Genomic DNA, 22,001 nt, shown 5'->3' on the forward strand with positions numbered 1-22,001 from the left:
ATTTGTCCTGTTGAGTCTCCATGTCACTCAGACACACCTGGACTGTGTCTCATTCTCTGTGGCACCCACTATCCCATATCTGCCATAGGATATAAAGTTTCATACAGATAGTTAGTCAGGAAAGGATGGGGCGTCTGGATTTCCTCCCATTTGATTGATGGTGAGCATGAATTTATTTTTTTTTCTTGTACAGAGAGTACACAAAATATTTAGTATTCAAAAGGAAGGGCTTTGGTTGTCTTTAGAGCGGTCTGACCGACAGTGTTTTGCATTTATGTCCTTGCATGTGGTCATGTCGCCTAGCTCTTTGAAGTCAGGCATGGCTGTGCCATTAGCTTTTGTCAGTGGAACTGGAAGGGAACTGGGTCACTTCCAATCCAAAGTTTTAAGGTCTCTTCTCTGGGTCTGCTTTGGTGAGCTTGCGAGAATTTTTGTTGTGGAGAATCCACACTTGGTCATGGTGAGCAGAGTGCTCTAGTGACCCCAAGTAAACACACAGTGTGTGTAAGAAATCACCTGTAGCTGTTGGAAGTCTCTGACTTCAAGACTGTTTAAAGCACCCACCTTAATGTAGCTTATGTTGTCTAGCATAGGTCTAAGGCCTGAAATATAGAACCCAGAATAAGCAATTCCTCACCGTGATTGAAACCTAGGAAATATGTAGAGGGATAGAAGAAAAGAGCTCAAATGAGAGTTGGCATTGATGCTTTGGAATGTTCTATTGTGCATGGGCAAAATGCGATTCTGAGGTGGCCTTTTAGTAGCCTTGTAAAATATCTCTGGAAAGAGCTAGAACAGGTACAGAGCAAATTGGTTCATTGGAATCTTTCAAGAGAGGAATGGGAAAGCCATAAAGCTCAAAGGCATTAGAAGTGATACCCACAATGCTTTGTCACTGCATTCTGGACAGTGGCAATTCCACCAACAGAAGGAAAAGACCTGAGAGGAGATGGCTGTGTTGAATGAGTTGAAACGCCATCTCACAAGCTCAGCTGGGAAATGTAGGACTGGCGCTCACAGTAGGAGGACAGTGCTCCCCTGTGAGGACATCTTAGGCTCCTCAGGCTGGAAGAATCTTACGTAGATGCTTTGTTCATCATACTTAAAAGTACATAATACATCCACGCAGTGTTAGCACAGGCTCTCTGGGAAGCACAACACAGTGTTTATAGACCAGGAGGGCTTCCGTAAGGGTTGACTTGATGGTTCCTCCTTGTAGGTAACCTGAACTCCACGCTGTGGTGCTGACTCTCTCCTGTTTGCTACATGGGGATATCGAGAGTCCTGCTCTTTAATGCATCCTCTGGCAAGATGCATTTATACAGGCTTTCTTCTGAACAGGGCTAGTAACTGCTTTCCATATGGCTGGCTGGGCTTCCTGTGGAAGAAGCTTTCCACCCTGCGTGATGTCCTGCTGTCTAGGGGGAGGACAGAGGTTCCTTGAAGAATATAAGAAGAGAAATCAAAGCTAGTAAAACTTGAACTATTCCGATACATCAAAATTCCCTTCCCCATGCCAAGTAGTCTGTTCTGACCAGAAAAAAAAAATCCAAACAAAACCATTGTTATGATTTGCTGTCTTTTTTCCCTGACAACACATATTCATGTGTTGGTATCGGTTTCCAAGGTCCTGTGTTAATGGTATCTGGCACTGAGGATTGGATGAGGTCTTGAGGGTGGGGTCTCCATGGTGGTATTAGTGGTTTCATCAGAAGAGGAAACCAGACAGATTGTAGCTGGCACGCCTTGTCCTTGCCCTATCTATCCTGGTGCCCCTGCCATATCTATCCCTGCAATGGCCCCTGCCATGTTATGATGCACCAAGAAACTAGATGCTGTACGGTGTGGTTGAATTTACCGTCCTTCAAAATAGTGAGTCAAATAACTTCTAATTTTATTTTTTTAAAGGCTTTCAATTTTAATAATTATCCTGTTTATTGTGCTCAGTTGTACCAACAGAAAATGCATTGAAGTACACATCAATACTGATAGCTCTTGCCACTGAATTTTAAGCTCCTTACTCTCTGTTGTGCTAATCTTCTGTGTGTGTGTGTGTGTGTGTGTGTGTGTGTGTTATTGGAATATCAGAATTTTAGTCATGTATTTAGTGCATGTATTGAAACAAGAGTATAAATGATTTAAGCAGTAAAGGTACTGACTAAAAGTTTACTGCATGAGTCAATGATTAGATTGCTTGGGCACTGTCTGATTATAACTAGGGCACTCTCTTTACCTGCTGCCCGTATTCAACAGGTGTTCAGTATTGCACTGGAGGAATGCCAGCCAGCAGATAGGGAAGGCATTGAGATTTTAAGGCTCTTTGCAAAGAGGAGTCTTCCTCACTCACAGGGGTTTCCACTGCTAGAACCCTAGCCTGAGTTCCTTCCCTGAGCACATGTCTCTGCCACCCCAGTTTTGTTGACATAGCTCTATGGGGTCTGCCAAGGATGCAAGGCCCATCTGCAGCCATCTGAAGAAGGCTCGGTCGGTCGTCTACCTCTGTATTCTGTCACTCACACTTCCTGCACCTCTGATGCTTTGACCATTTGGTTCTTCCTTCCTTCACCCCAGGCCATGCCTGAGGCAGAACATTCTCAAATTCCTTCTAGTCATGTCTTCTGCTTATACTTCTGGGTCAGAATTCACCTCACTGAGCCTCTGATACCATCTTGAATCCAGCCTTCAATTTTACTAACTGCTTTGAGTGTCTTTTTTTCTGGGGCTGTTTATATTCACTCACTTCACCCTGTTTTTCCCCTCCTTAAAAAACCCCTTGTAAACAGTTCATTGTGATTTTAGTAAGGTATCCATTCCACCCAACTCTTTCTATTTTTCCATTAAGTACACAGGCTCAAATCTTTACTCTTACTGTACTTGACAGTAAACTTTGGACAAATTATTTAGTCTCAGTGAGACTTGAATTACTCATCTGTAAAAGTCTCTAAATCACATGTAAAGAGCAGTGGTGACCACATGACAGAACATATGTAAAACTCTTGTGCTCAGTCATGTACTGAGAACTTTGCGAAGATGGGGATATCTGGGCTGCAGAGATGCTCAGTGCTTAAGAGTTCTTGCTGCTCCTCCAACCCACATCAGGTAGCTCACAACCATCCTTAACTCCAGATCCAGAGGATCTGGCGCCCTCTTCTGGTCTCTGTTGGCACCTGCACTCATGTGCACATATAAACTCAGACACACACGCATACATATAATTAAAAATATGTAAAAAGGTACCTTATAATTATGTAATTATCTTCTATTTTTTGCTAGGCTGTGTGTTCAAGCTCTCTGAAAAGACTCGGAACTTCTTTTCCCATTCATTAAACATACACATACTTCTCTTATTGCTGAGAACAAGGTCATTTCAAGATGGTTCAATCTGTGCAAGCTTCCCTCTAAGATAGGCTTTGAAAAGAGGAGCCATATCGTAAGGTCTAGGATAGGGTGTAGACCACAATACTCAACAGACTAATCCCATCTGAATGTGGGCTTTCAAATCCCAGTGAAAGGCCAGGTTCGAAGCTTCACCTGGTGGTCAGGGATTGAAGCAGCAGGCAGTTCCTTGCACTAAGTACTTCCTGTGTTCAGTCGTGGTTCATCCCAGCAGGGCTTTAAAAGATCTTAGCCTACAAGCAAGTGATAATTTATCTATAAGAAGGAATAATTCTGTTTTAACATTTTCCCACTTATTATTTTAGAAAGTGAGGGAGTTGGAAAAACTGGGACAGCAACAGAAAGTATTATTGCCACGGAGGATGGAAATTTACAATGTGTAGTGTCTGGTTGTGTTATTGTGCCCTCCCCAAGACTGTACAGAGTGCATGCTAGTTTGTGCCACAATTATTTATACTCTGGGAAAAGTATGAGAGGAATGGGAAGAATTCATGGAAAAGAGACAACAAAGGAACAGAGCTATTTTACATCCTTAGGGCCAAGGTGGATGATGTATACTGCTATGCTCTTAAATATGGCTCATATTTTTGGTAAAAAAAAAAAATAGCAAAGCTCCAATCTCTTCCACCCTCTTCCTTTTCTGGGAAGAGAAACAACATGAAGAACAGTCGGTGGGTAGGAGGGGCATGTGGAGTGTGAGGAACAAGCAGGGACACAGTGCGTCTAGGAAGAAAAAAGAAACTTAGACAAAGACAAACAAGTCTTATGCTCTTACAAGAGACCTTCGCTTTGAAGTTGAAGCTGGATTCTGGCATTTCTCAAAGCATTTTACTTGCCAGTACTGTTTCCCCTCATACTTAAATTATAAATAACTATTTTTTCCAGTGCTTCATCCTTATAGTTTCTTCATTAGTGTCAAGAAGTTTTTCAGAGACTTTTCCTGTAGATGGGCATTGACATCCACAGACAACTGCGGTCACTGAGTCCAGGATAAGGGAGGCTAATGTTTAGCCATCAGCGCTGGGATCTGACACAGCCAGGTGTGGAGGAGTCATGCTGAAAGCCTGAGACTTTCCAGCCATCAGTTCAAAGGAAAGAGAGAGTTGTCGTTTCACCAACTAGAGTGGCTCATCTTCATCGTCATCTCCCCTAGATCTGGAGTCACCTTGGAGGCACACCTGTGGGAATATCTGTAAGGATGTAGTCAGAGGTGTCTAAGTGGGGAGGGGAGACCCACCCACATCGAGGGTAATACCACCTCATGGAACAGGCTGCCATCTAAACAAAAGAAGAAAAGGAGGACCGCTATGGCTCTCTGCTTTAAGGACTGTCCCCATGGAAGGAATTCCAGATGCCATGAGCTTGGCCGTATCTCCTGACCTGGATGGACCATGCCCTCTCAAGCTGTGAGCTAAAGTGAATATTCCTCTTGTGAGTTGCTTTTTGTTGCCTATTTGCTCACAACATGAGAATAGTAATTAATTTATCTTTCAAAAAGCGAGGAGCTGGGAAATACATGAAGATGAGGAGGATGGACCACCTGAAACACAGGATTAGACATAAAATCCCTTAAGTCACTTCTTAGACACTGTGTCTAAATTGCTAAGAGCCCTGACTGGTCCCATTATCGTGCCCAGGCCCTCCTCAGCGGTTTTAGAAGCTGCCCCCCACCCCAACAGAAGATAAGGCCAAGACTAGCCAACCTGGAATCCTCCTGAGGACCTAGCAACAGGCACTGTCAGAGGTCCTGATTGTGCCTAACCAATGAGGGGCGACCATGCAAAGTCACTAAATTGGACACAGCCTAGGTTGAAGGAGGAGGGGAAACAAGGCTCTCCCCACAAGTCTGATGTTTGCTTTTTACCAGCCTTTCAGAGTCTACGCCACTGATGCAGTACCTCCTTGCCCCCACAACCCTGGGATCTGTTAGGGACTAGCAATATCCCCCAGGGGATTTTATTTCACCTGATGCTTCCATGAAGGGATTAAAAAAAAAAAAGAAGATATTTTAAAGCATTATTTGCCTTGGATTACTGGGTATTTGAACTTAACTTTAGAGTATTTCGTATTATATTATTATTATGATGATGATAATGATTTGTTGTTGTTGTTATTGTTGTCATTTTCTTGAAATAAGATCTCATGATATAGTCTTGGTTTACCTGAAGCTTACTACATAGACCAGGCTGAGCTTGAACTCACAGAAATCTACCTGCTTCTGTCCCCCGACTGCTGCACTTAAAGCCATGTGCCAACAAACCAAATGTACCTTTTAGAATGTTTTAAATGGCAGCTCTCTTTTAGATCATTTTTTTTCTATACTATATTTGAGTGAAATAAATTCAAAACTGGCTTGGGCAAAATTTTAACCAACCACTGCAGCAGTCTCTAGTCTAGCTCCGAGAACAAACAAAAATATAAAGAATCTAAATAAAAGACCTAAGTCTTTTTCAGAGCGAAACTGCAGGGATGGGGTTTGGAGAAACTCTGGCTCCTAAACTTCTTCCTCACTTGCCTGAAAAATTTCTTACTGACTATTCAGAAGCTTCTTTGGGAAACACAATAATTTTCTAGGGATGATGTCATTTTAGATGCTCCATCAGCTCATCCCAGAAGAAGGAGAAGCTAGTGAAGTGAAGGGTCAGTGGGGCAGAGAGGAAGAGGAACACGAGAGAGACAGTGCTTCCAGGCAGGGGTGACTGCAGAGCTCTCTAAGCCCAAAGATGGACTCTCGTGATTTCAGAACGTTCACCTGCTCGTAGGGTTTGTGCGTCCAAGACCCAACCGGGAACATTAAGGAGCTGGACGCATGAATAAGTTCTCGGCATGCTTTTGGAAACTAGGAGGCCAACAATGGAAGGGTGTGTAGGAGTTACTCTCCGTCTCTGGGAGAAGAGGGAAGTGGAAAGCCACAAACAAAATGTTGTCCCAGTCCTGCTGGACTAATTTTAGTTATCTTGGTTCATGTCTATGATTCATCCCTAAAGCTGCGAATTGTTGAGGAGGAAGGAGGAAAAAAACTGACTTAAATGTCAAAGAAGTAGGAACATAAATATAGTTTTCTCTTTGGGGGAACTAGAATTCCAGGAGCTGGGTATCTTTTTTTGTATGAGGGACTAAACGCTTCAAACTTCTAGAAAAATAATGACTCCAGTCAAAACCCCACCAAGAAATAAGACAAGACTGATTCCAAACCATGACACTTTTGACTTGTTTCTCCTTCAATACGGTTAAACTAGACATCAGCAAATGATCGTATGTGACTAAGTATGATGGAAACAATATGTAGACTGTGGTAATACATGGAACTCATGAGACAGGGCAGAGAGGAATACACGCTGAGAAGCAGACTCAGGAATAATTCTGCAGAATGTCATGTGCACATAGAGAAGGAATTATGACTATACAGTGCTCAGACATTCTCTGGCCTGCTGAGGAGTAGGGGTCAACACAGAGACGGCTTGATGAACTTCTGTACTGAGTAATCAAACATGCTTTTTTATAAAAATATCTGTGAGTAAACCAATTTCCATTTTGAGTTTCCATCGATTTGGAGAGTAGAACAAGCCCTCGTTGCTCACACTCAGTTTGAGCATTTCACTGACGTCAGCATCCTCCTCCAGGACTATCTCATCTGTGACCCATGGACTACATGTGCCCCGGATGAGTGCGCCCCTCTCCCCACAAAACCACAGGCTTACTTAAAACATTATCTTCCTTTGATGACTCAATTACATAGTTCTTGAGCATGAACTTTGTAGATGACGGCATGTCACAAAATCACAAAGCTGGGCTCTAAAAGAGTATGGATGTCTAGCTATGGCCCAGGGAATTAGCAAGGAAGTATTATGTAGAAAGGAAGGGAGAAATGATTTCAAGGGATGTGTTTCTGGGAAGCTGTCAGTAGAATGTCCCTAGTGCAAAGCCGAGAATGTTGACTTCGGAACCTGCCGTCTCCAGTCTCCCTGAAGCTTGCTCCATTATCCTCACAGGGCTCCTCTCAGTGAACTCACATCTGTGCACTGCAGTGAGCAGCAGCAATCACTGAGGACCGTCACCTCAGGCCCCAGCTGTCACTGCAGTGAGCAGCGGCAATCACTGCACACCGTCACCTCATGCCCCAGCTGTCACTGCAGTGAGCAGTGGTAATCACTGCACACCATCACCTCAGGCCCCAGCTGTGTATTGCAGTGAGCAGCGGCAATCACTGCACACCGTCACCTCAGGCCCCAGCTGTCACTGCAGTGAGCAGCGGCAATCACTGAGGACCGTCACCTCAGGCCTCAGCTGTCACTGCAGTGAGCAGCGGCAATCACTGTACACTGTCACCTCAGGCCCCAGCTGTCACTCACCTAATGTGTTCAGCATGACCTGATAGGATGCTCGGGACGGGGGAGAATGCCCGGGGGGGGGGCTGCCCATCCTCACCTCTTCACTTCAGATGAGCCTGCAGGACTAATGTGACTTCCTGCCCTCTGCCTGCCTTAATACTTGTCTCTTGACACCATGACTGTGACAATTATTGTCTCTTGTAGAGAGATATTTTAAAGTCTATAAATTATATACATATATAATTTATAAGTTTATACATATGACCAACTTTTATCCTGTAGTCACATCATAGGCTGATTCATCTCCCCCAAATAGCTGCACTGCCAGTATTTGTGAAAGCTCACAGCCAGAACAGGGTCTCACAGACTTAATCATGTTAGCATGAGGCTAATTAGCGAGGTTCCTCATGCTACGGCTGGTGTCGTGAGAGAGATGGGTTAGCTCCATGTGATGTCAGCAAAGGCATGCCGAGTGCTGTGGCCTCAACTAGAATCTAGAAGAAGCGAGGAAGGACTGACCGCGGCAGGTTTTGGCAGGTGCACATCCCCGCATGTCTACCTCCTTGTGCTAGGAAGCAGTAAATTTGTTGTTGGTGATGTCTGTTATGGCAGCCCTGATGAACTGACACACCAAAGCGAAGCGAGAGCACATGGGTGTGTGAAGGTTAGAGAGAAGGGCTTCTCTTTGTGGATTAGGTAACTAATGTATCAATGCTAATCTTCAATTAGAAAAATTTCAGAGCAATTCCATATGGTCCCTTGAAAAGGACCCAAGAGTAGATTTTTTTTTTGTCTAGTTCCTTATGTCCTTCGTTATTTAAACAATTCTCGTTATAGATCAGTCAGCTGCTTTTCAAAGTTCTTGATCAATAGTCTGATTTTGTATTTTTATATTTTAACCCATCTGCTTTGTCCTTTTCTGTTTTGTCTCTTAATATTTCACTCTGTGACAAATGCAAGCACATAAATTGTATTAGTCACATGTGTTTACAAAGAGGGCGCTTTAAAAATGCTAATCAGCTGCAGTAAATATACCTTTAGGTCCAAACAGATCTATATTCCAAGGCTCTAACTTACTCCCTATAAACAATATTAAAAATTAGGCCTGTTTGAAATAATCAATGTCTGGGCTGGGTGTGGTGGCAAGGCTTTAATCACAGCCCCAAGGAGGTAGAGGTAGGCGGGTCTCTGTTGAGTTCAAGGTCAGCCTGGACTGCACAGTGAGCACCAGGCTAGCCAGGACAGCATGGTTAGAACATGTTTCCACAAAGAATCAGTTCTAGTTGTTGCCTTGCAAAATTGTTTTTCTTCAAATCACACAAATATAAGTACACATACTCACATTTTTCAAAATAAATAAAAACACTTTGAAGGTCTTGCAAACTGTGATATGTATGGAGTTCGAAGTCAAACATGCATATCAATAGCGCTCACGTGCCTACCCAATTTCCCAGCATGGTCATTCTATAAATTTCTATGACATAAACATCTCCACCACCTTACATAATTTTCTGAAAATCCAAGTCTCCAAAGGAAGACTTTTATATTAGTGGCTGAAAAAAAGGTTCCCAAATGGGGTACATTGTCCTTTTCATTGACCAGAAATCTTTTTTCTTTTCCCTCAAAAAGCATTCTGATTGCCTTTGAGGGTTAGGAGTCTACCCAATGTTCCTCTGACTTTGATGACAGTGGTATTTACAAGTCAAATCCAATGTCAACATCAACAGGCCAGTCATCACACCCCCATATCTGAGGGATGCTTTCGGCTCCACTACAACTAGCCAGCCACCAGCTGACGGCTGACGGAGGGAAGCAGGCAGGTAGGGTTACTCACTTGAGTGTGGTGAGCTCTGTGAGGGAGGGCTGTGTAGCCTTGAGATAGCTTTCTCTCCGCGCAGCCACTTTGGGAGAAGGCTTGGGGCTCGTGTCTGAGTCTCCGCTGTCCTCATCCCCCATGGCTTTGATGTAGCTGCCACTTCGCATCCTTCGGCATGGAATCTCATCATCTTTCCCACGAGGTGTGTACCCTGTCCATTCATCTTGGGGAACCTAGTCAGACATGAAAGAGACAGTTCGCTTTCAATAAAATTGAACTTTTGAAAACTTTTCTTGTCCTTGCCTTTTTTTTTTAATGAGTCTGGAATAGAGATGAATTATCTAACCCTCAGACATGAACTTTTCGGATATTAAAGTTTTACTGTAACCACTCTGACAATCATTTTAACACATGCACACCCATGTTGCAGTCTTAGGCAAGTGCACAGCATCTGCAAAGTGGGAACCCCTGGCTCTGGGAACTTAATACTTCTCAGTGTTCTCACAATCATCACAGCTGAGGTGGGAGAACGTGATGGAGAGGGAAGCCGCTGGATTTGAACTTTTCACCGACCTTGCTCCAGCAGCACTTGGGAGTTCGGGTGCTCCCTGACTCCTCAGGGTCTCTCTAACTTCACCCCTGCCCCACCCCACGATTGCTCTCTTTCTGTCCTGACCCCTGCGCTGTGCCAGATGCATTTACTTTCCATCCACCCATTCTTTCTGAGGTCTTATTATAGTTTAGATCTCATCCCAGTGGATCTGATTAAAGAAACTTTTGGGAGGTTTTCCAGCAAGGTTTTCAGAAGAGTCAACAGCCATCTCTCGGTATTTGTACTTGCTGGCCTCTCCGGCATGCACACGTCACACACACACTACACTTATGAAAGCGTCTCTATGTTTGACATCCTGCTTGGTCTATGACCTGGGGGAGGCACCAGTCAGTTTTTTTCTCCTCAGGTTTGGCTGGATCCTGCTCTACATCCTTCACTGTGGAGTCCACAGAGAGGGTGCTGTCGGTGCGTTGCTTTCTTATGTTTCCCTCTCTGTGAAGCTGAGCAGGGCATTACATATTCTGTTTTACTCTTAATACGTTATGACATTACTTTCAACTTCTCTTTTCTTTTCTTTTCTTTTCTTTTTTTTTTTTTTTTACTTCAGCATGTGTTCAACCTAGTTCCTATTCAGGTTCATTCTTCTTCCACTGGTGAAAGAAACACATAATAACCCCTGGCTTTATCCTTCAAGAAGTGAAAAGAGCCCACAATGCATGGTGCCCTGTACGGAGCTTAATCCAAAGAGACCGACTAGGGCTGGGCTGGTTTCACCACTGACATGCTTACAACAGGGACAAGCAGATACATAAACAGAGGACGACCTCTAAATCAACATGCTTAAAGTCGAAGCTGCAGTGCGACAATGGGTTATGCACTAAAGAGATACTAGAAGCATGGCCCTGCCAATAATGAAATGGGGGGAAGGGTCCTAGAGGGGCGCCGTCAAGGTCTGCAATGATAAGATAAAATGAATATATATTTACATACATACACACATAGGTATGTATGTATGCATGTATATATGTATGTGTGTTAGGGTCTCATGGGCAGGCCAGTAACTCACTCTGTAGCCCAAGTTGGCTTGGAACTCTCAGTCCACTTGCCTCAGTTTTCTGTATTCTGGGATTAAAGGTGGGTACCACCATACGGAGTGATAAAACATCAGCTCCTTAAATACCGGGATTTAATATTTAGACGCTAAGTAGCTCCTGGCTATGGAAAGTGACACATTTAACTATGCTAACCAATTTGCTCATAGTAACTTATTTTAGCAGTGTAACTTGGGGCTTTTATTTTCTTTCTGTAATTTTCCAATGAAAAGCTGGAGCTTAGAGAGCTGACGTCACTGAACAAAGAACACAGGGGAAGTCTTGGGATTGAAAAATGCTCAGGTCGTCTCACTCCAGGCAGGCCTCTTGTCCAGGAGTAGCTGGTCAACACAAAACAAACTCAACAGTTTTTGCTACATTTCTTTTGTCAATTTTTATTTTATTCTTTTTGTTATTTGCTTGTTTTGATATTCCCTTTTTGTATTCTTTTGAAAGAGAGAAAGAAAAAGAGGGTGCTAAAGTTGGGTAGGTAGGGAGGATCTCAGAGGAGTTGGGGGAGGAGAAACCTGATCAAAATATATTGTATAAAACATTAAAGAAAAAGAGAATAACACACTGATTGCATCTCAAGGAAAAAGAAAAACATAAGAGTGCTCCAGCTGAACTTTAAAAATCAGAACATTCTCATGAGAAACAGCCTGTGAATTTGAAACTTAAAAGTGTTAAGAAAATTGTCTATTGATGGCTCTTATCTCCATTGGATATAGATTTCTAATATTACCCACTGTAGAAAGTGAAATTACATATTCACTATCAAAAGCATTGTTCTTTCTTCCTTCAAACCACGGGCTTCTCTGTGTAATCAAATGACATTCATTGCTAACAGCCTCTCATCCAGGGATGGGGCCTTGTGCGTTTCTCACCCATCCATGCTAGAACAGTGACTGGCTTGATCTTGGGCAGGTATCCAGAGCTGCCATGAGGTCGTGAGTGCAATAGCTTTGTCATGTCCGAAGACACTGATCATTCCTTAGCAGTCTTCCAGTGCTCTAGTTTGTATAATCTTCCTGTCCCCTTTTTGGTTATTCCCTGAGCCTTGGGAAAGGAGTACAATATAGAGGTTCTGGTTTAAGGCTGAGGAGTCTACAGTCACTTTTTCTCTACACTTTGACCAGCTGTGAATCCGGATAGAGGACACCCGGAGAACAAGGCCCTCTAAATCGTCAACTGGACAAAGTTCATATGAACTAACAGAGCCTGAAGCAGCAAACAGAGAGCCTACACAGGTCTTCTACATATATATTAAAGCTTTCAGTTAAGTCTGTTGATGGGAGCCTTTAATGTGAAATGAGTAGGTCTCTGACTCTTGTTCCTGCTCTTGGGGCTCTTTTCCTTCTGTTGATTTCCCTTGTCCAACTTCAGTGTGATGGTTTTGTTTTATCTTAAATTTTATTTTGTTATGTTTTGTTGTTATCTCTCAGGAGTCTGTTCCTTTAAATGAGAGACAGAAAGGGGGTAAATCGGGATGGGAGGGGAGGAGGGTAGAATTGTGAGGAGTGGCGGAGGGGAAATTGTAATCGGGATGTACTGTATGAGAAAAGAATCTATTTTCAATAATAGGAAAAAAGATAACCTTCTGGATAGACAGTTTAATACTACATCAACTAAGCAGAACAGTATTAGTAAGTTTACTCCTAGGGCCTATGAACTTCTCAACTGTGGGTTCTTGGCTGTGCTTGCAGTACAAAGAATGAGTTCCTTCCTTTAGAGTAGGCCTTAAATCCAAGCAGAAAGATGCTGGTTACCTCCATAATATGCATGGTACTATTGAACGAATGGGTTTATCTTGCTAAGCTGGCCATTACATAGAAGATCATTGATGTCTCTTCTCCCCAAGCAGCCTGAAGAGCACTTTCTGTAAAAGCGAGGCACAATGGAGGAAGCTTTGAGGTCAGTACCAGAGTCATTTTTGTGATCTTTCCTGTGACCAAAGCTATGTGCTCTCTTCAGTAGCGGGGTCTTCCCAACACAATTCCCACATTCTTGGGCTGAGCTCACGGTGTGCAGATGCTTTCTGAAGTGTGTTCTGTTAGTTTCTTTGATCCACACAATGAATACTGTTTCCCCCTCATTTTACAACGGAAGGAACTGAGTCTATGGAACTAGGTCATGGCACAGGTGTGAAGAGCAGAGTCTCCGCCGGGCAGTGCCTGGGCCTCACTACTGGCCAGTGGCTGATGGAGATTTTCCTTCTGTGCTGTGCTGTGCTGTGCTGTACCTGCTGGACTGTACAGTTACATCCTCAATCTCATAGTTCATCACATACAACACATCTGTCACTGACCAGCCACGCTAGTAGCAATGTACAATTTTCATTTTTCTGCGCTAAAGGGGCTCAGGATCACCACAGCAACAAGGGCTGCTCAGACAATTACAAATGATGAGAATAATCTTGTTTTCCTCCAGTTGGTGAGTGACTCACTGCACAGCGACAACCGTGTTCAGATCCTTGCCATCAGCTTAGCAATCGCAGCCTAAAAATTAACAACAAACCAGGGTCACTGATGACCCGTCACTCGTCATTTCTCAACGCTGACGCAAGGTTCCTAAGTGTTGCCTTCTGGAATACGTTAGAGATGAATGACAGACTGATTAGCTAATATGACAGTTTCTGTTCAGGTGCTTTGCAAACCTAGCTCAAGGCAGAAACCTGAGCTCCAGGAAAAATAGTCTGCCATCGTTGCTAGGGGAACGGGCTGAGAAGTGTTTAATCGGTATGCCTTTCAATTAATCATTCTTTTCAAATGATAGTGGTGAAAGAATTGTATCAATGTGGTTTCTACTGGAGTGGAGCATAAATATTAATATAGTATTCATCTACCTAAAGGCAGCATGCAGCACGATTTCACAGAAAATAACAAAGAAGTTAGTTCTAAAAAAAAAATAGAGATGTAGAAAATGTAGACCCCGAAGAAGAAAAATACCACTGCTGAACTGGTGGGGCGAGCAAAATTGCTGTAATTAAGCCTCTCTCTCTCTCTCTCTGTGTGTGTGTGTGTGTGTGTGTGTGTGTGTGCGCGCACCTAAATACTTCAAAACGAAAGAGGGACATCTCAGAGGCACACAGTATTAGAAGGAAGCACACTGTTCTGAAGAGCCCAAAGAGTGCAGTGTTACCCGTCTTTGGTCATTAAGAAAAGATAGTTGTGAGCTTCGGTTTCTCCTTTTCACTACTGGGCTGGGTTTTCAGCCCTCAACCCCCAAGAAGCCACAGTCCTATGTATGTCTACAGACTTCCAGGCAGACATGAATCTACTTCTTCATGGCTAGGAGTAGCTAATGTTTTAGATTTTGGTGATAGTCTCCATCACCAGGGAGCACCCACCCTCTGCTGACTGACACGAGTGTGGTCTAGACGGACTCTCAGGTTTGCTCACACTGTGTTCTGCTCACCTCTGTGAGTCCAAACAGCCTTCAGAGCACCAGGGGTGCAGGATCCTAGGGGTGCTCCTTCTCCCTTCCACTGCTCTCTCCCCGGGTGACCTGCTGTTTGCTGCTGCTAACACCTAGGAGCCGCCTTGACTGCTGCCCACCTGACTGCACTGAATAAGATTGAGGGAAATCTAAAAAGAAGGTTAGCTCTGGTTAGCTCTTCCCACTGCCTGGGAAAGGCTATGCTGCTGCTGCTGGTGGTGCCAGGCTAGGACTGGAAGTCCTGCTTGAAAGAGGAGCAGAGGACAAGCGCCCAGGCATTGTGGATGATGGGACAGGAGGTGGTCCTGCATGTCTGAGGCATCCCAGGAGGCAGCCGGGTCCACGACAGAAATACCACATAAAGCAGTCTCCTACAGCTAAGTTTGATAATACTGCTAGATCTAAGAGGGGATTATTTGCTTTTTAATGCTTGTATTAAAGCACTAATACTCTAATAGAGAGTTTTATTTTTTTAATTTTCTTTTTTTTTTCTTTTTAGAGACATGGTTTCTCTGTGTAACAGCTCTGGCTGTCCTAGAACTCGCTTTGTAGACCAGGCTGGCTTTGAACTTACAGAGATCCACCTGCCTCTGCCTCTCGAGGGCTGGGATTCAAGACTGTGCCACCACCTGTCTTTGTTTTTCTCTTTCTTTTTATAGTTTTTAGGAAGGCTCTCATTATTTAGCCTGAAACTTGCTAAGCAGCCCAGGCTGTCCTCTAATTCACAGTCCTCCTGCCTCAGCCTTCCTTTTCAGTGCTGCCAATACAGGCATGTGCTACTATGCCTGTCTGAGAGTTTTGAGAAAATCAGGAGTTCAGGGAGTTTCCTATTTGAAGTCTACAGCTGAAGTCACACGTTGTCACTGAGAGTTGGAGGGCTCAGCACCAACCAACCAGTGACTGTAATCAGACGCTGCCAGGCTCCACCCAGGCTGCGGATGCTTTCTATACTGCGAGATGTCTCAAGCACTCGACAGCAGCACAATTTATTCAACCATGGAACAGGGTCCAAAGCGGGAAGCTGACCACCTAATGGGACATGCTGTTAATTCCTAAGTCTTCCTGCCTGCCGCTCTTATTGTTTCTGCTGCAAGCAGTTCTAACTGTTTATCTGCCAACAGCAATCAATCCAGATAAGCGGAGAAATAAATGAGAGAGAAATAAATGCTGTGGGGAAACCGGGTAAGACAACATGACAGGGTGTCCGAAATGGGCTGGCTGTCGCTTGTTTCTCTCTTGTCTGAAAGGGTGACATCTGAGAACCACAGCAGTCAGCCTTAGGAAGGCCTGGGTCCAGCCAGCAGAAACTCTAGCATAAGAAGAAGCTTGGAGTCATCAAAATCTAGTCATGAAAGTGTCAGCCTGGGCAGAGAGCACCGGGCAGAGGGGCAACAGTGGGCAGGTCACTTCCATCTTAGAAGTGCATGTCAAATTTTCCTCCAAAGATGCGTCAGCCTCCCCTAAGCCCCTTCTAAACCATCACAGCCGAAATTAGCTTCTTCTGTGAAATCTACAGATGTGGTCTATTTAATCTGGCATTTGTGAGCTATAGCGCTTGGGACTAAATATGGCTCACAATAAACTTTATTGGAACACAGTCATGGTCGTGATTATATCTTGTCTATGGCTGGTTTTGAGTTACAAGGGCAAAACTGTGTGGTAGTGAGAGAAACTGTACTGTTGACAGGGATCGGATGGGACCTGTTGAGTCCCATTCTTTGATACTGCAAACACAAAAATAATTGAATGTGTTAAGCAGAAGTATAAATTTAGAACAGACTGTCTACACTAGCAGTTCTGAGCGACAGTTCCCCATCAGGAAATATCCCAAAGCTGTTCTTCTCCAGGTGGGCAGGCTTCCCTGGCTTCCCAATGACCCTGTATAATATCTCTTTGGGTTTAGAAATCTTAGCGTCCAAGAACCCCAGTGGGACATATTTTTTGTTTTTTAATTTTAAGATTTCTTAAAAGAACATTTGTCCTAAGATCTGTGTGGTTGATACGTATAAGGGCTGTCTGGACTGGTGTGTGTGTGTGTGTGTGTGTATGTGTGTGTGTGTGTGTGTGTGTGTGTGTGTGTGTGTGTGTGATAGACTCACAACTGTTTGTAGTCTCCGAGGTAGGAGAGGGCAGACTAACAAAGGTGTAAGCATTTTACTGTTCACCTATTTCCAGGGCCCAGAACCATGCTGTAATCCATTAAGTTTTTGCATGAATGTGATTCCCCCCCTAGCTTTTACTTACTATATGTTTAACTATGTGTGTAATCACATATTTGACTCAATCTTTTCATCTGTAAAAAAAGGCATTCATGAACTTAAGCACCTTATAAATGTGAGCATGAAGGTTGGAAGCTCAGCTACATCGTAAGTGGAACCAGCCATAAATATCTTGGGGATGACAAAGTAACAGTCTTTCAGAACGATATCCTGCTGCATACTAGACATTCCAGTACAAGGACATACATGTGATAGACTATGTCAACAACCACACGCAAAGATGCAGGTGTTTCTTCTATGGTAAGAACGTAGTCCTCCTAAGTTGGCCATGGGTACCAAAAGGTATTTATCCACCTTCTAGGCACTTTAATGGACTGTCTTTTGATGCTTTTAATTCCTCTCTTTTAGGTTTTCTCAAATGAAGTTAAAAGAGCACCATACTGATTCTAAGAGATCAAGGAAGGGGTACTTAAAAACCTTCCTCAGATGGAACCTTGGAAGATTACACTCAAGGTTACTACGCCCATCTGGATGTCTCAAACTGTGATGATGTTTTGAGCCTTTCTCTTGCTTGGTTAGCTAACTTCCTGCGTTTACACTTCCTTACGTTCCTAAGGTGAGAGAGATGCCTCATTTCATTGACTCTAAGATTCCAGTGCGAGATGCTCATTTTATTGATCTCAGATGCCAACGCGAGAGGCCTTATTTTATTGACTCTCTCTCAGACGCCAGTGCAGGCCTCACAACACTTTTTATACTAATAAGAAAGAAGGAAACACTGTTGATGAACTCTGTTGCTCTGGTTTATAAGCTGTATCTTGGAAATGACAAATATGGGAAGCATATGGGTCTTAGGATCAACTTTTTACAATATAAATGAAAACGAGGAATGAGATAGTATTTGTATTCAGCATTCATCTGTGCTATATTTTTGCAGAAAAGCCCACCTATATGTTCATATCATATCTATGATTCTCATGGTGAAAATGAATGACAGTAAGGATTCTTTTTTATACTTTCTATTATAATTTGTAGCAGGTAAAGACTGGGGTGCAGAGGGATTAGTTAGTGCTGATGCCCCTGATGCTCAATCTGGGTTCAGGGGCAATTTTCCTTCCATTATTTATAAATATTTTTTGAAGCACTATTGTTATTTTATGATAATCAACAGAGTACACACTTCAGATAAAAGGAAATCCAACTTCACACAGATTTAAGATCAGCTTATGGGAAAAAACGAATTAAAACACCAAGCATAATTTCTATGACTTGGGATAAAAATGACAAGAACGACTATTTATGACACAGGGAGGCTTGTCTGTAAGAGGCCCTGGCAAGGCCTAAGAGCTCGAGACCACGTCGGCTGTCAACAGGCCCTGAGCCATAGCTGCACCTAGGGGAAGTTAGACATTCAGTGCTCATGATGGTCTGGTGGCCGAGGGATGAAGCCATGTGCACATCCTTGAGAGTGGAATATCTCAGGATGGGAGCTGGATGGTGAGGTCTGGAGTAATGAAAATGTGTGAGATTTGGGGAAATCTGAGAGCCACAAAAGGAATGCAGACACTTAGAAAGCCCGGACAGTTGAAGTGGAGTGCATGTCCTGAAAATCCAAGGGTAGGAAGTGGAGCTTTTCTGGGGAGGTGATGGAGCTGGTAGTTGTGGGGCACATAAAGCAGAGATCTAAGTCATCAGGGTCAGAGAGGCATTTGGCTGGGCAGACAGACTACAGACAAGAGGGGCCATTGATAGGCTTCTCCTTGCAAGGTGACCACTTAGCATTGTTGAGGTTTTCCAAAGTACAGAATATTTCAGTGATGGTGATCAGGTAAATGGTGGTTCTTGGCCTTGACTGAGGCCAACAGAGCTTGCCCATCCGAGCTTTATGAACAAAGGTCAATTACAGAACAAGACCTTGTATTTATGAAAGCAGAGGTGGGGATCTGCTATCTACAGAAAAATCTAACAATTACAGAATAAAACGCAGGGTTGGGGGCAGAGTTATTCAGCAATAACGTGATCTGCTCTGGCAAAGCCGAGACTCAAAAGAGGTGAAATGACTTTTCGAGGTCATCATCACGAACAAGAGGTTTGCTGTCCAGCACCAATGATTTTAACAGCATTAGCCAGCCTCTGACGAATTCATCACAATCGAGGGATGAACAAATATACCTCAAAAAGGGAAAAGAAAAGCGAGAATGGAGCACATGCTCCCATTTAACTGCTCTTAAAAACAAAATATAATTATTAAAATAACCACAAGTATTATCTGGTCTATAATTTTCTAGCATTAAGTACTTAAACTGTAGGAAGTGAGATGTCCTTTGCCACCTCAGACGGACTCTGCCTCCACTGGTCTCTGCTTTATGGCTTAAACAAAAATGCTCAGTTGTATGTGTGTGAGGGGGAGTGTGGCTGGGGATCAGAAGATTTTCAGGACAGTCACATTGGTAACAGTGACTCTGGAGGCCTCCGAGCATCCTGGCATGCTTTGGCATCAGTAGGAAGACTTGGCTGTGGAGCTCAATCTCCCGCCGGCAGCTGTCTGCAGAGACGGCTGCGGTGTGCTGACCTTCTAAGCACTTTTAGTGGCTCTCAGATTCCCTACTCACTCTGCTCCTTCGCATCTTCTTTGTGGCTGGGAGAACTGCTTTTCTGCTCCACACAGCTTTCACCTTGACAAATACGACTTGGCTTAAGTGTCCCTGCAGCCTTTTTAGCTTGCTCTTCTCATAGCAAAAGCAGCGGGAGAAAAAAGAGAGCAGGAATTGGAAAATTACAATGACATGATATTCAGATCCTTAGCCTGTCCTTAAGATTGTCCTTACCCAATAGGATTTGATCTCCCTAGCAACCACCCTGCCTCGCTCCTATGGAAGCCCAAAGCTGGAGTGTGACTGACTTTGCTCTACTTACAGTTACCTTTTAAGGCCAAGCGTGAATACCTACCTTGCTTAAAATCAGGGGCTCTACCCCTTGTCAAAGCTCCCTCCACAGGTTCTTAAATGGTTGCAATGTCTAAGAGATCTGTCCACTGAATGACTCTGAGATTATTTTCACCTACAAATAGTTATACTTGTCTTCAGGGGACCTTGCACCATCAAAGTTTCTGGGTAAAGAAGCCCAAAGCAGTTTATAAAACATAGTCTCTGACCTCAAGGAAATTTACAGGTTTTAACTGGATCAGGAGATCTGGAGGATGGATGAAGACTGAAAACAGCTTTAAAGCGTGTCACCCCGAGCTGGGCACCAACTCTTGGGGAAGCTGAATTACCTACGGTTGGAGTTTGTTCCCATACAGGCTGTTCCCTCGTGGATGGAACTATGTTTGTGGGAGTACCCAAGGACCTTTTAAATCAGTTCAGCTCTGGGGGCTGCTGGGAAGTATTTTCCAGGTGTCAGCTGATGAAGGAAGGGGGCAGCTGGGCAAAGTCTTTGTGATACCACATCAGGAAACAGTAGTGGGGATACTGGCTTCCAGCTGGCTCTACGAAGGGGAAGAAGGGAAAGAGAATATATTTGTTTTTATTTTGTATGTATTAGAGTTTCTTCTGCATGAGTGTCTGTGTACCACGTGTGTGCTGGGTGCCTGTAGAGTTGCGAGCTGCCATAACGGTGGCTGGGAATTGAACTTGGGTCCTCTAGAAGAGCACCTAATCCTCTTAACCACTGAGCCACCTATCCAGGCCCTGAATATTTATGAGTGTTCTATCCTGTACTATAACTGGAGTGGGCACTGATGGAGTTATCTGAACCTCACTGCTGGCTCTCGGGTCGCATCACACTGGTTCTCTTTTGGGGAACCTTCTTCCTTTGTTAGAGACCCATATGTCTGAGAAATGTTTTGGGGTTCAGGCCATGCCCATCGGTCCATCGGTTTGCTCACTGTTCTTTGTTTCACGGAACTGCTACAGGGTTGTATGTATGACCTAAGCCTGTTCAATGCTTGGGATGCTGGGAAAAATACTTTCTCTTTGATGAGTAATACAGTCGGGAAGAGGGTAGCCTTTGGCCCTGAAAGTAAGCACACAAATGTACAGGCATTTTCTAACATACTGTCGATCCTACGATGCCATCAAATCCCATTGCAAAAATGAGAATATCGAGACTTCAGGGTACCAAGGGATTTAAAATGCATGTTGTACACCACAGTCAAACTTCTGTTCTCTCTTTACCACACCGTCCTATTTAAACAAGATTCTGACCTTTGCTTCAGCAATTCTCTATTCATCATGAGATCCCAAAATGAAAATTTCAGGACATATTTTGAAAGTGTTTTTTTTTTGATTTTCAAAAATTTGACACATAATGACTATTAGATGCTTGCAAGAAAACAAAGAGCTTGAAGTAACAGAGACCACACCCTGCCAGCAGTTATAACAGGCTGTAAGATTTAGTGAAATGAAAGGAACATCCAAAACATTCTAAAAGAGTTCAAAATCAACAGCCCTGGCATTTGTCTGTGGCAGACAAACTCGTTTGTACTGGCTATACAGGAGGATAATGGGGAGCCCTGAGTAGTTTTCACGAAGCTGCTTGCTTCTGGGCACATTGAGTATAGATAGCTGCTGGCTCAGAAAGTCCAGGCTAGGCACTGAGTTTTTCCCATCATGCTACAGTCAGGGTGGGCTGCGGTCTCTCCGCTATATCATGTGTGGGTTTTAAGTATAATTCCTTGTTTCAAAACGGAGTTCTCAGAGGAAAGCTTGAATTCTTGCCTGGGTATTCAGAAGTACGAATGGACCTCGGTCAGTGGTCTTCCTGCTGGGTTTCTGTAGAAACCCAGACACAGACATGTTATCCACCAAACCCAAACTGTGCTGTTTGCTCAAACCTCCCAGATCCCTCATCTAGCCCATTAGCTGTCAGTGCCATCCACGCCCCAGCTCTGTGTCTGATTTGCAGGGTGCTGATTCTGCTTCTTTGGAACATGCAGCCTGATAAACACAACAGTTATTTTAGAACAAATAGTACAGTTATTTTAAAATGCTTATGAATATAGATGTTTTCTCTTAGAACAGAAAGTCTGATAATCTTGTTAAAATGGTACAAGTTTAGTCCATAAAATCTTCAGTCAACCACCTCATACACTAATAGTTAAACATAAATTCTGAAAGAAATTCCAGAGAATATGTTTCCTTTAGAGCATTTAGTATTAAT

At 43.6% G+C, this 22,001-nt stretch overlaps 1 protein-coding gene across 11 annotated transcripts in view; it reads right to left on the reverse strand.

The window, feature by feature from the left end:
* Positions 1-22,001, reverse strand: part of Dlgap1 (DLG associated protein 1) — a 791,676-nt gene that overhangs the window by 203,243 nt on the left and 566,432 nt on the right. For 7 of the 11 annotated variants that reach the window (XM_026789514.1, XM_026789512.1, XM_005367564.2 and 4 more), the window contains one exon: positions 9,562-9,776. In XM_026789514.1, the coding sequence (XP_026645315.1) occupies positions 9,562-9,776 (215 nt within the window). Of the gene's footprint in view, positions 1-9,561; positions 9,777-19,453; positions 19,568-22,001 lie in introns of all 11 variants that reach the window. The other 4 variants (XM_026789510.1, XM_026789511.1, XM_013353942.2 and 1 more) reach the window with 1 other exon arrangement.

This window comes from Microtus ochrogaster, unplaced genomic scaffold, assembly GCF_000317375.1.
Source record: "Microtus ochrogaster isolate Prairie Vole_2 unplaced genomic scaffold, MicOch1.0 UNK20, whole genome shotgun sequence".
Lineage (NCBI taxonomy): Eukaryota > Metazoa > Chordata > Mammalia > Rodentia > Cricetidae > Microtus > Microtus ochrogaster.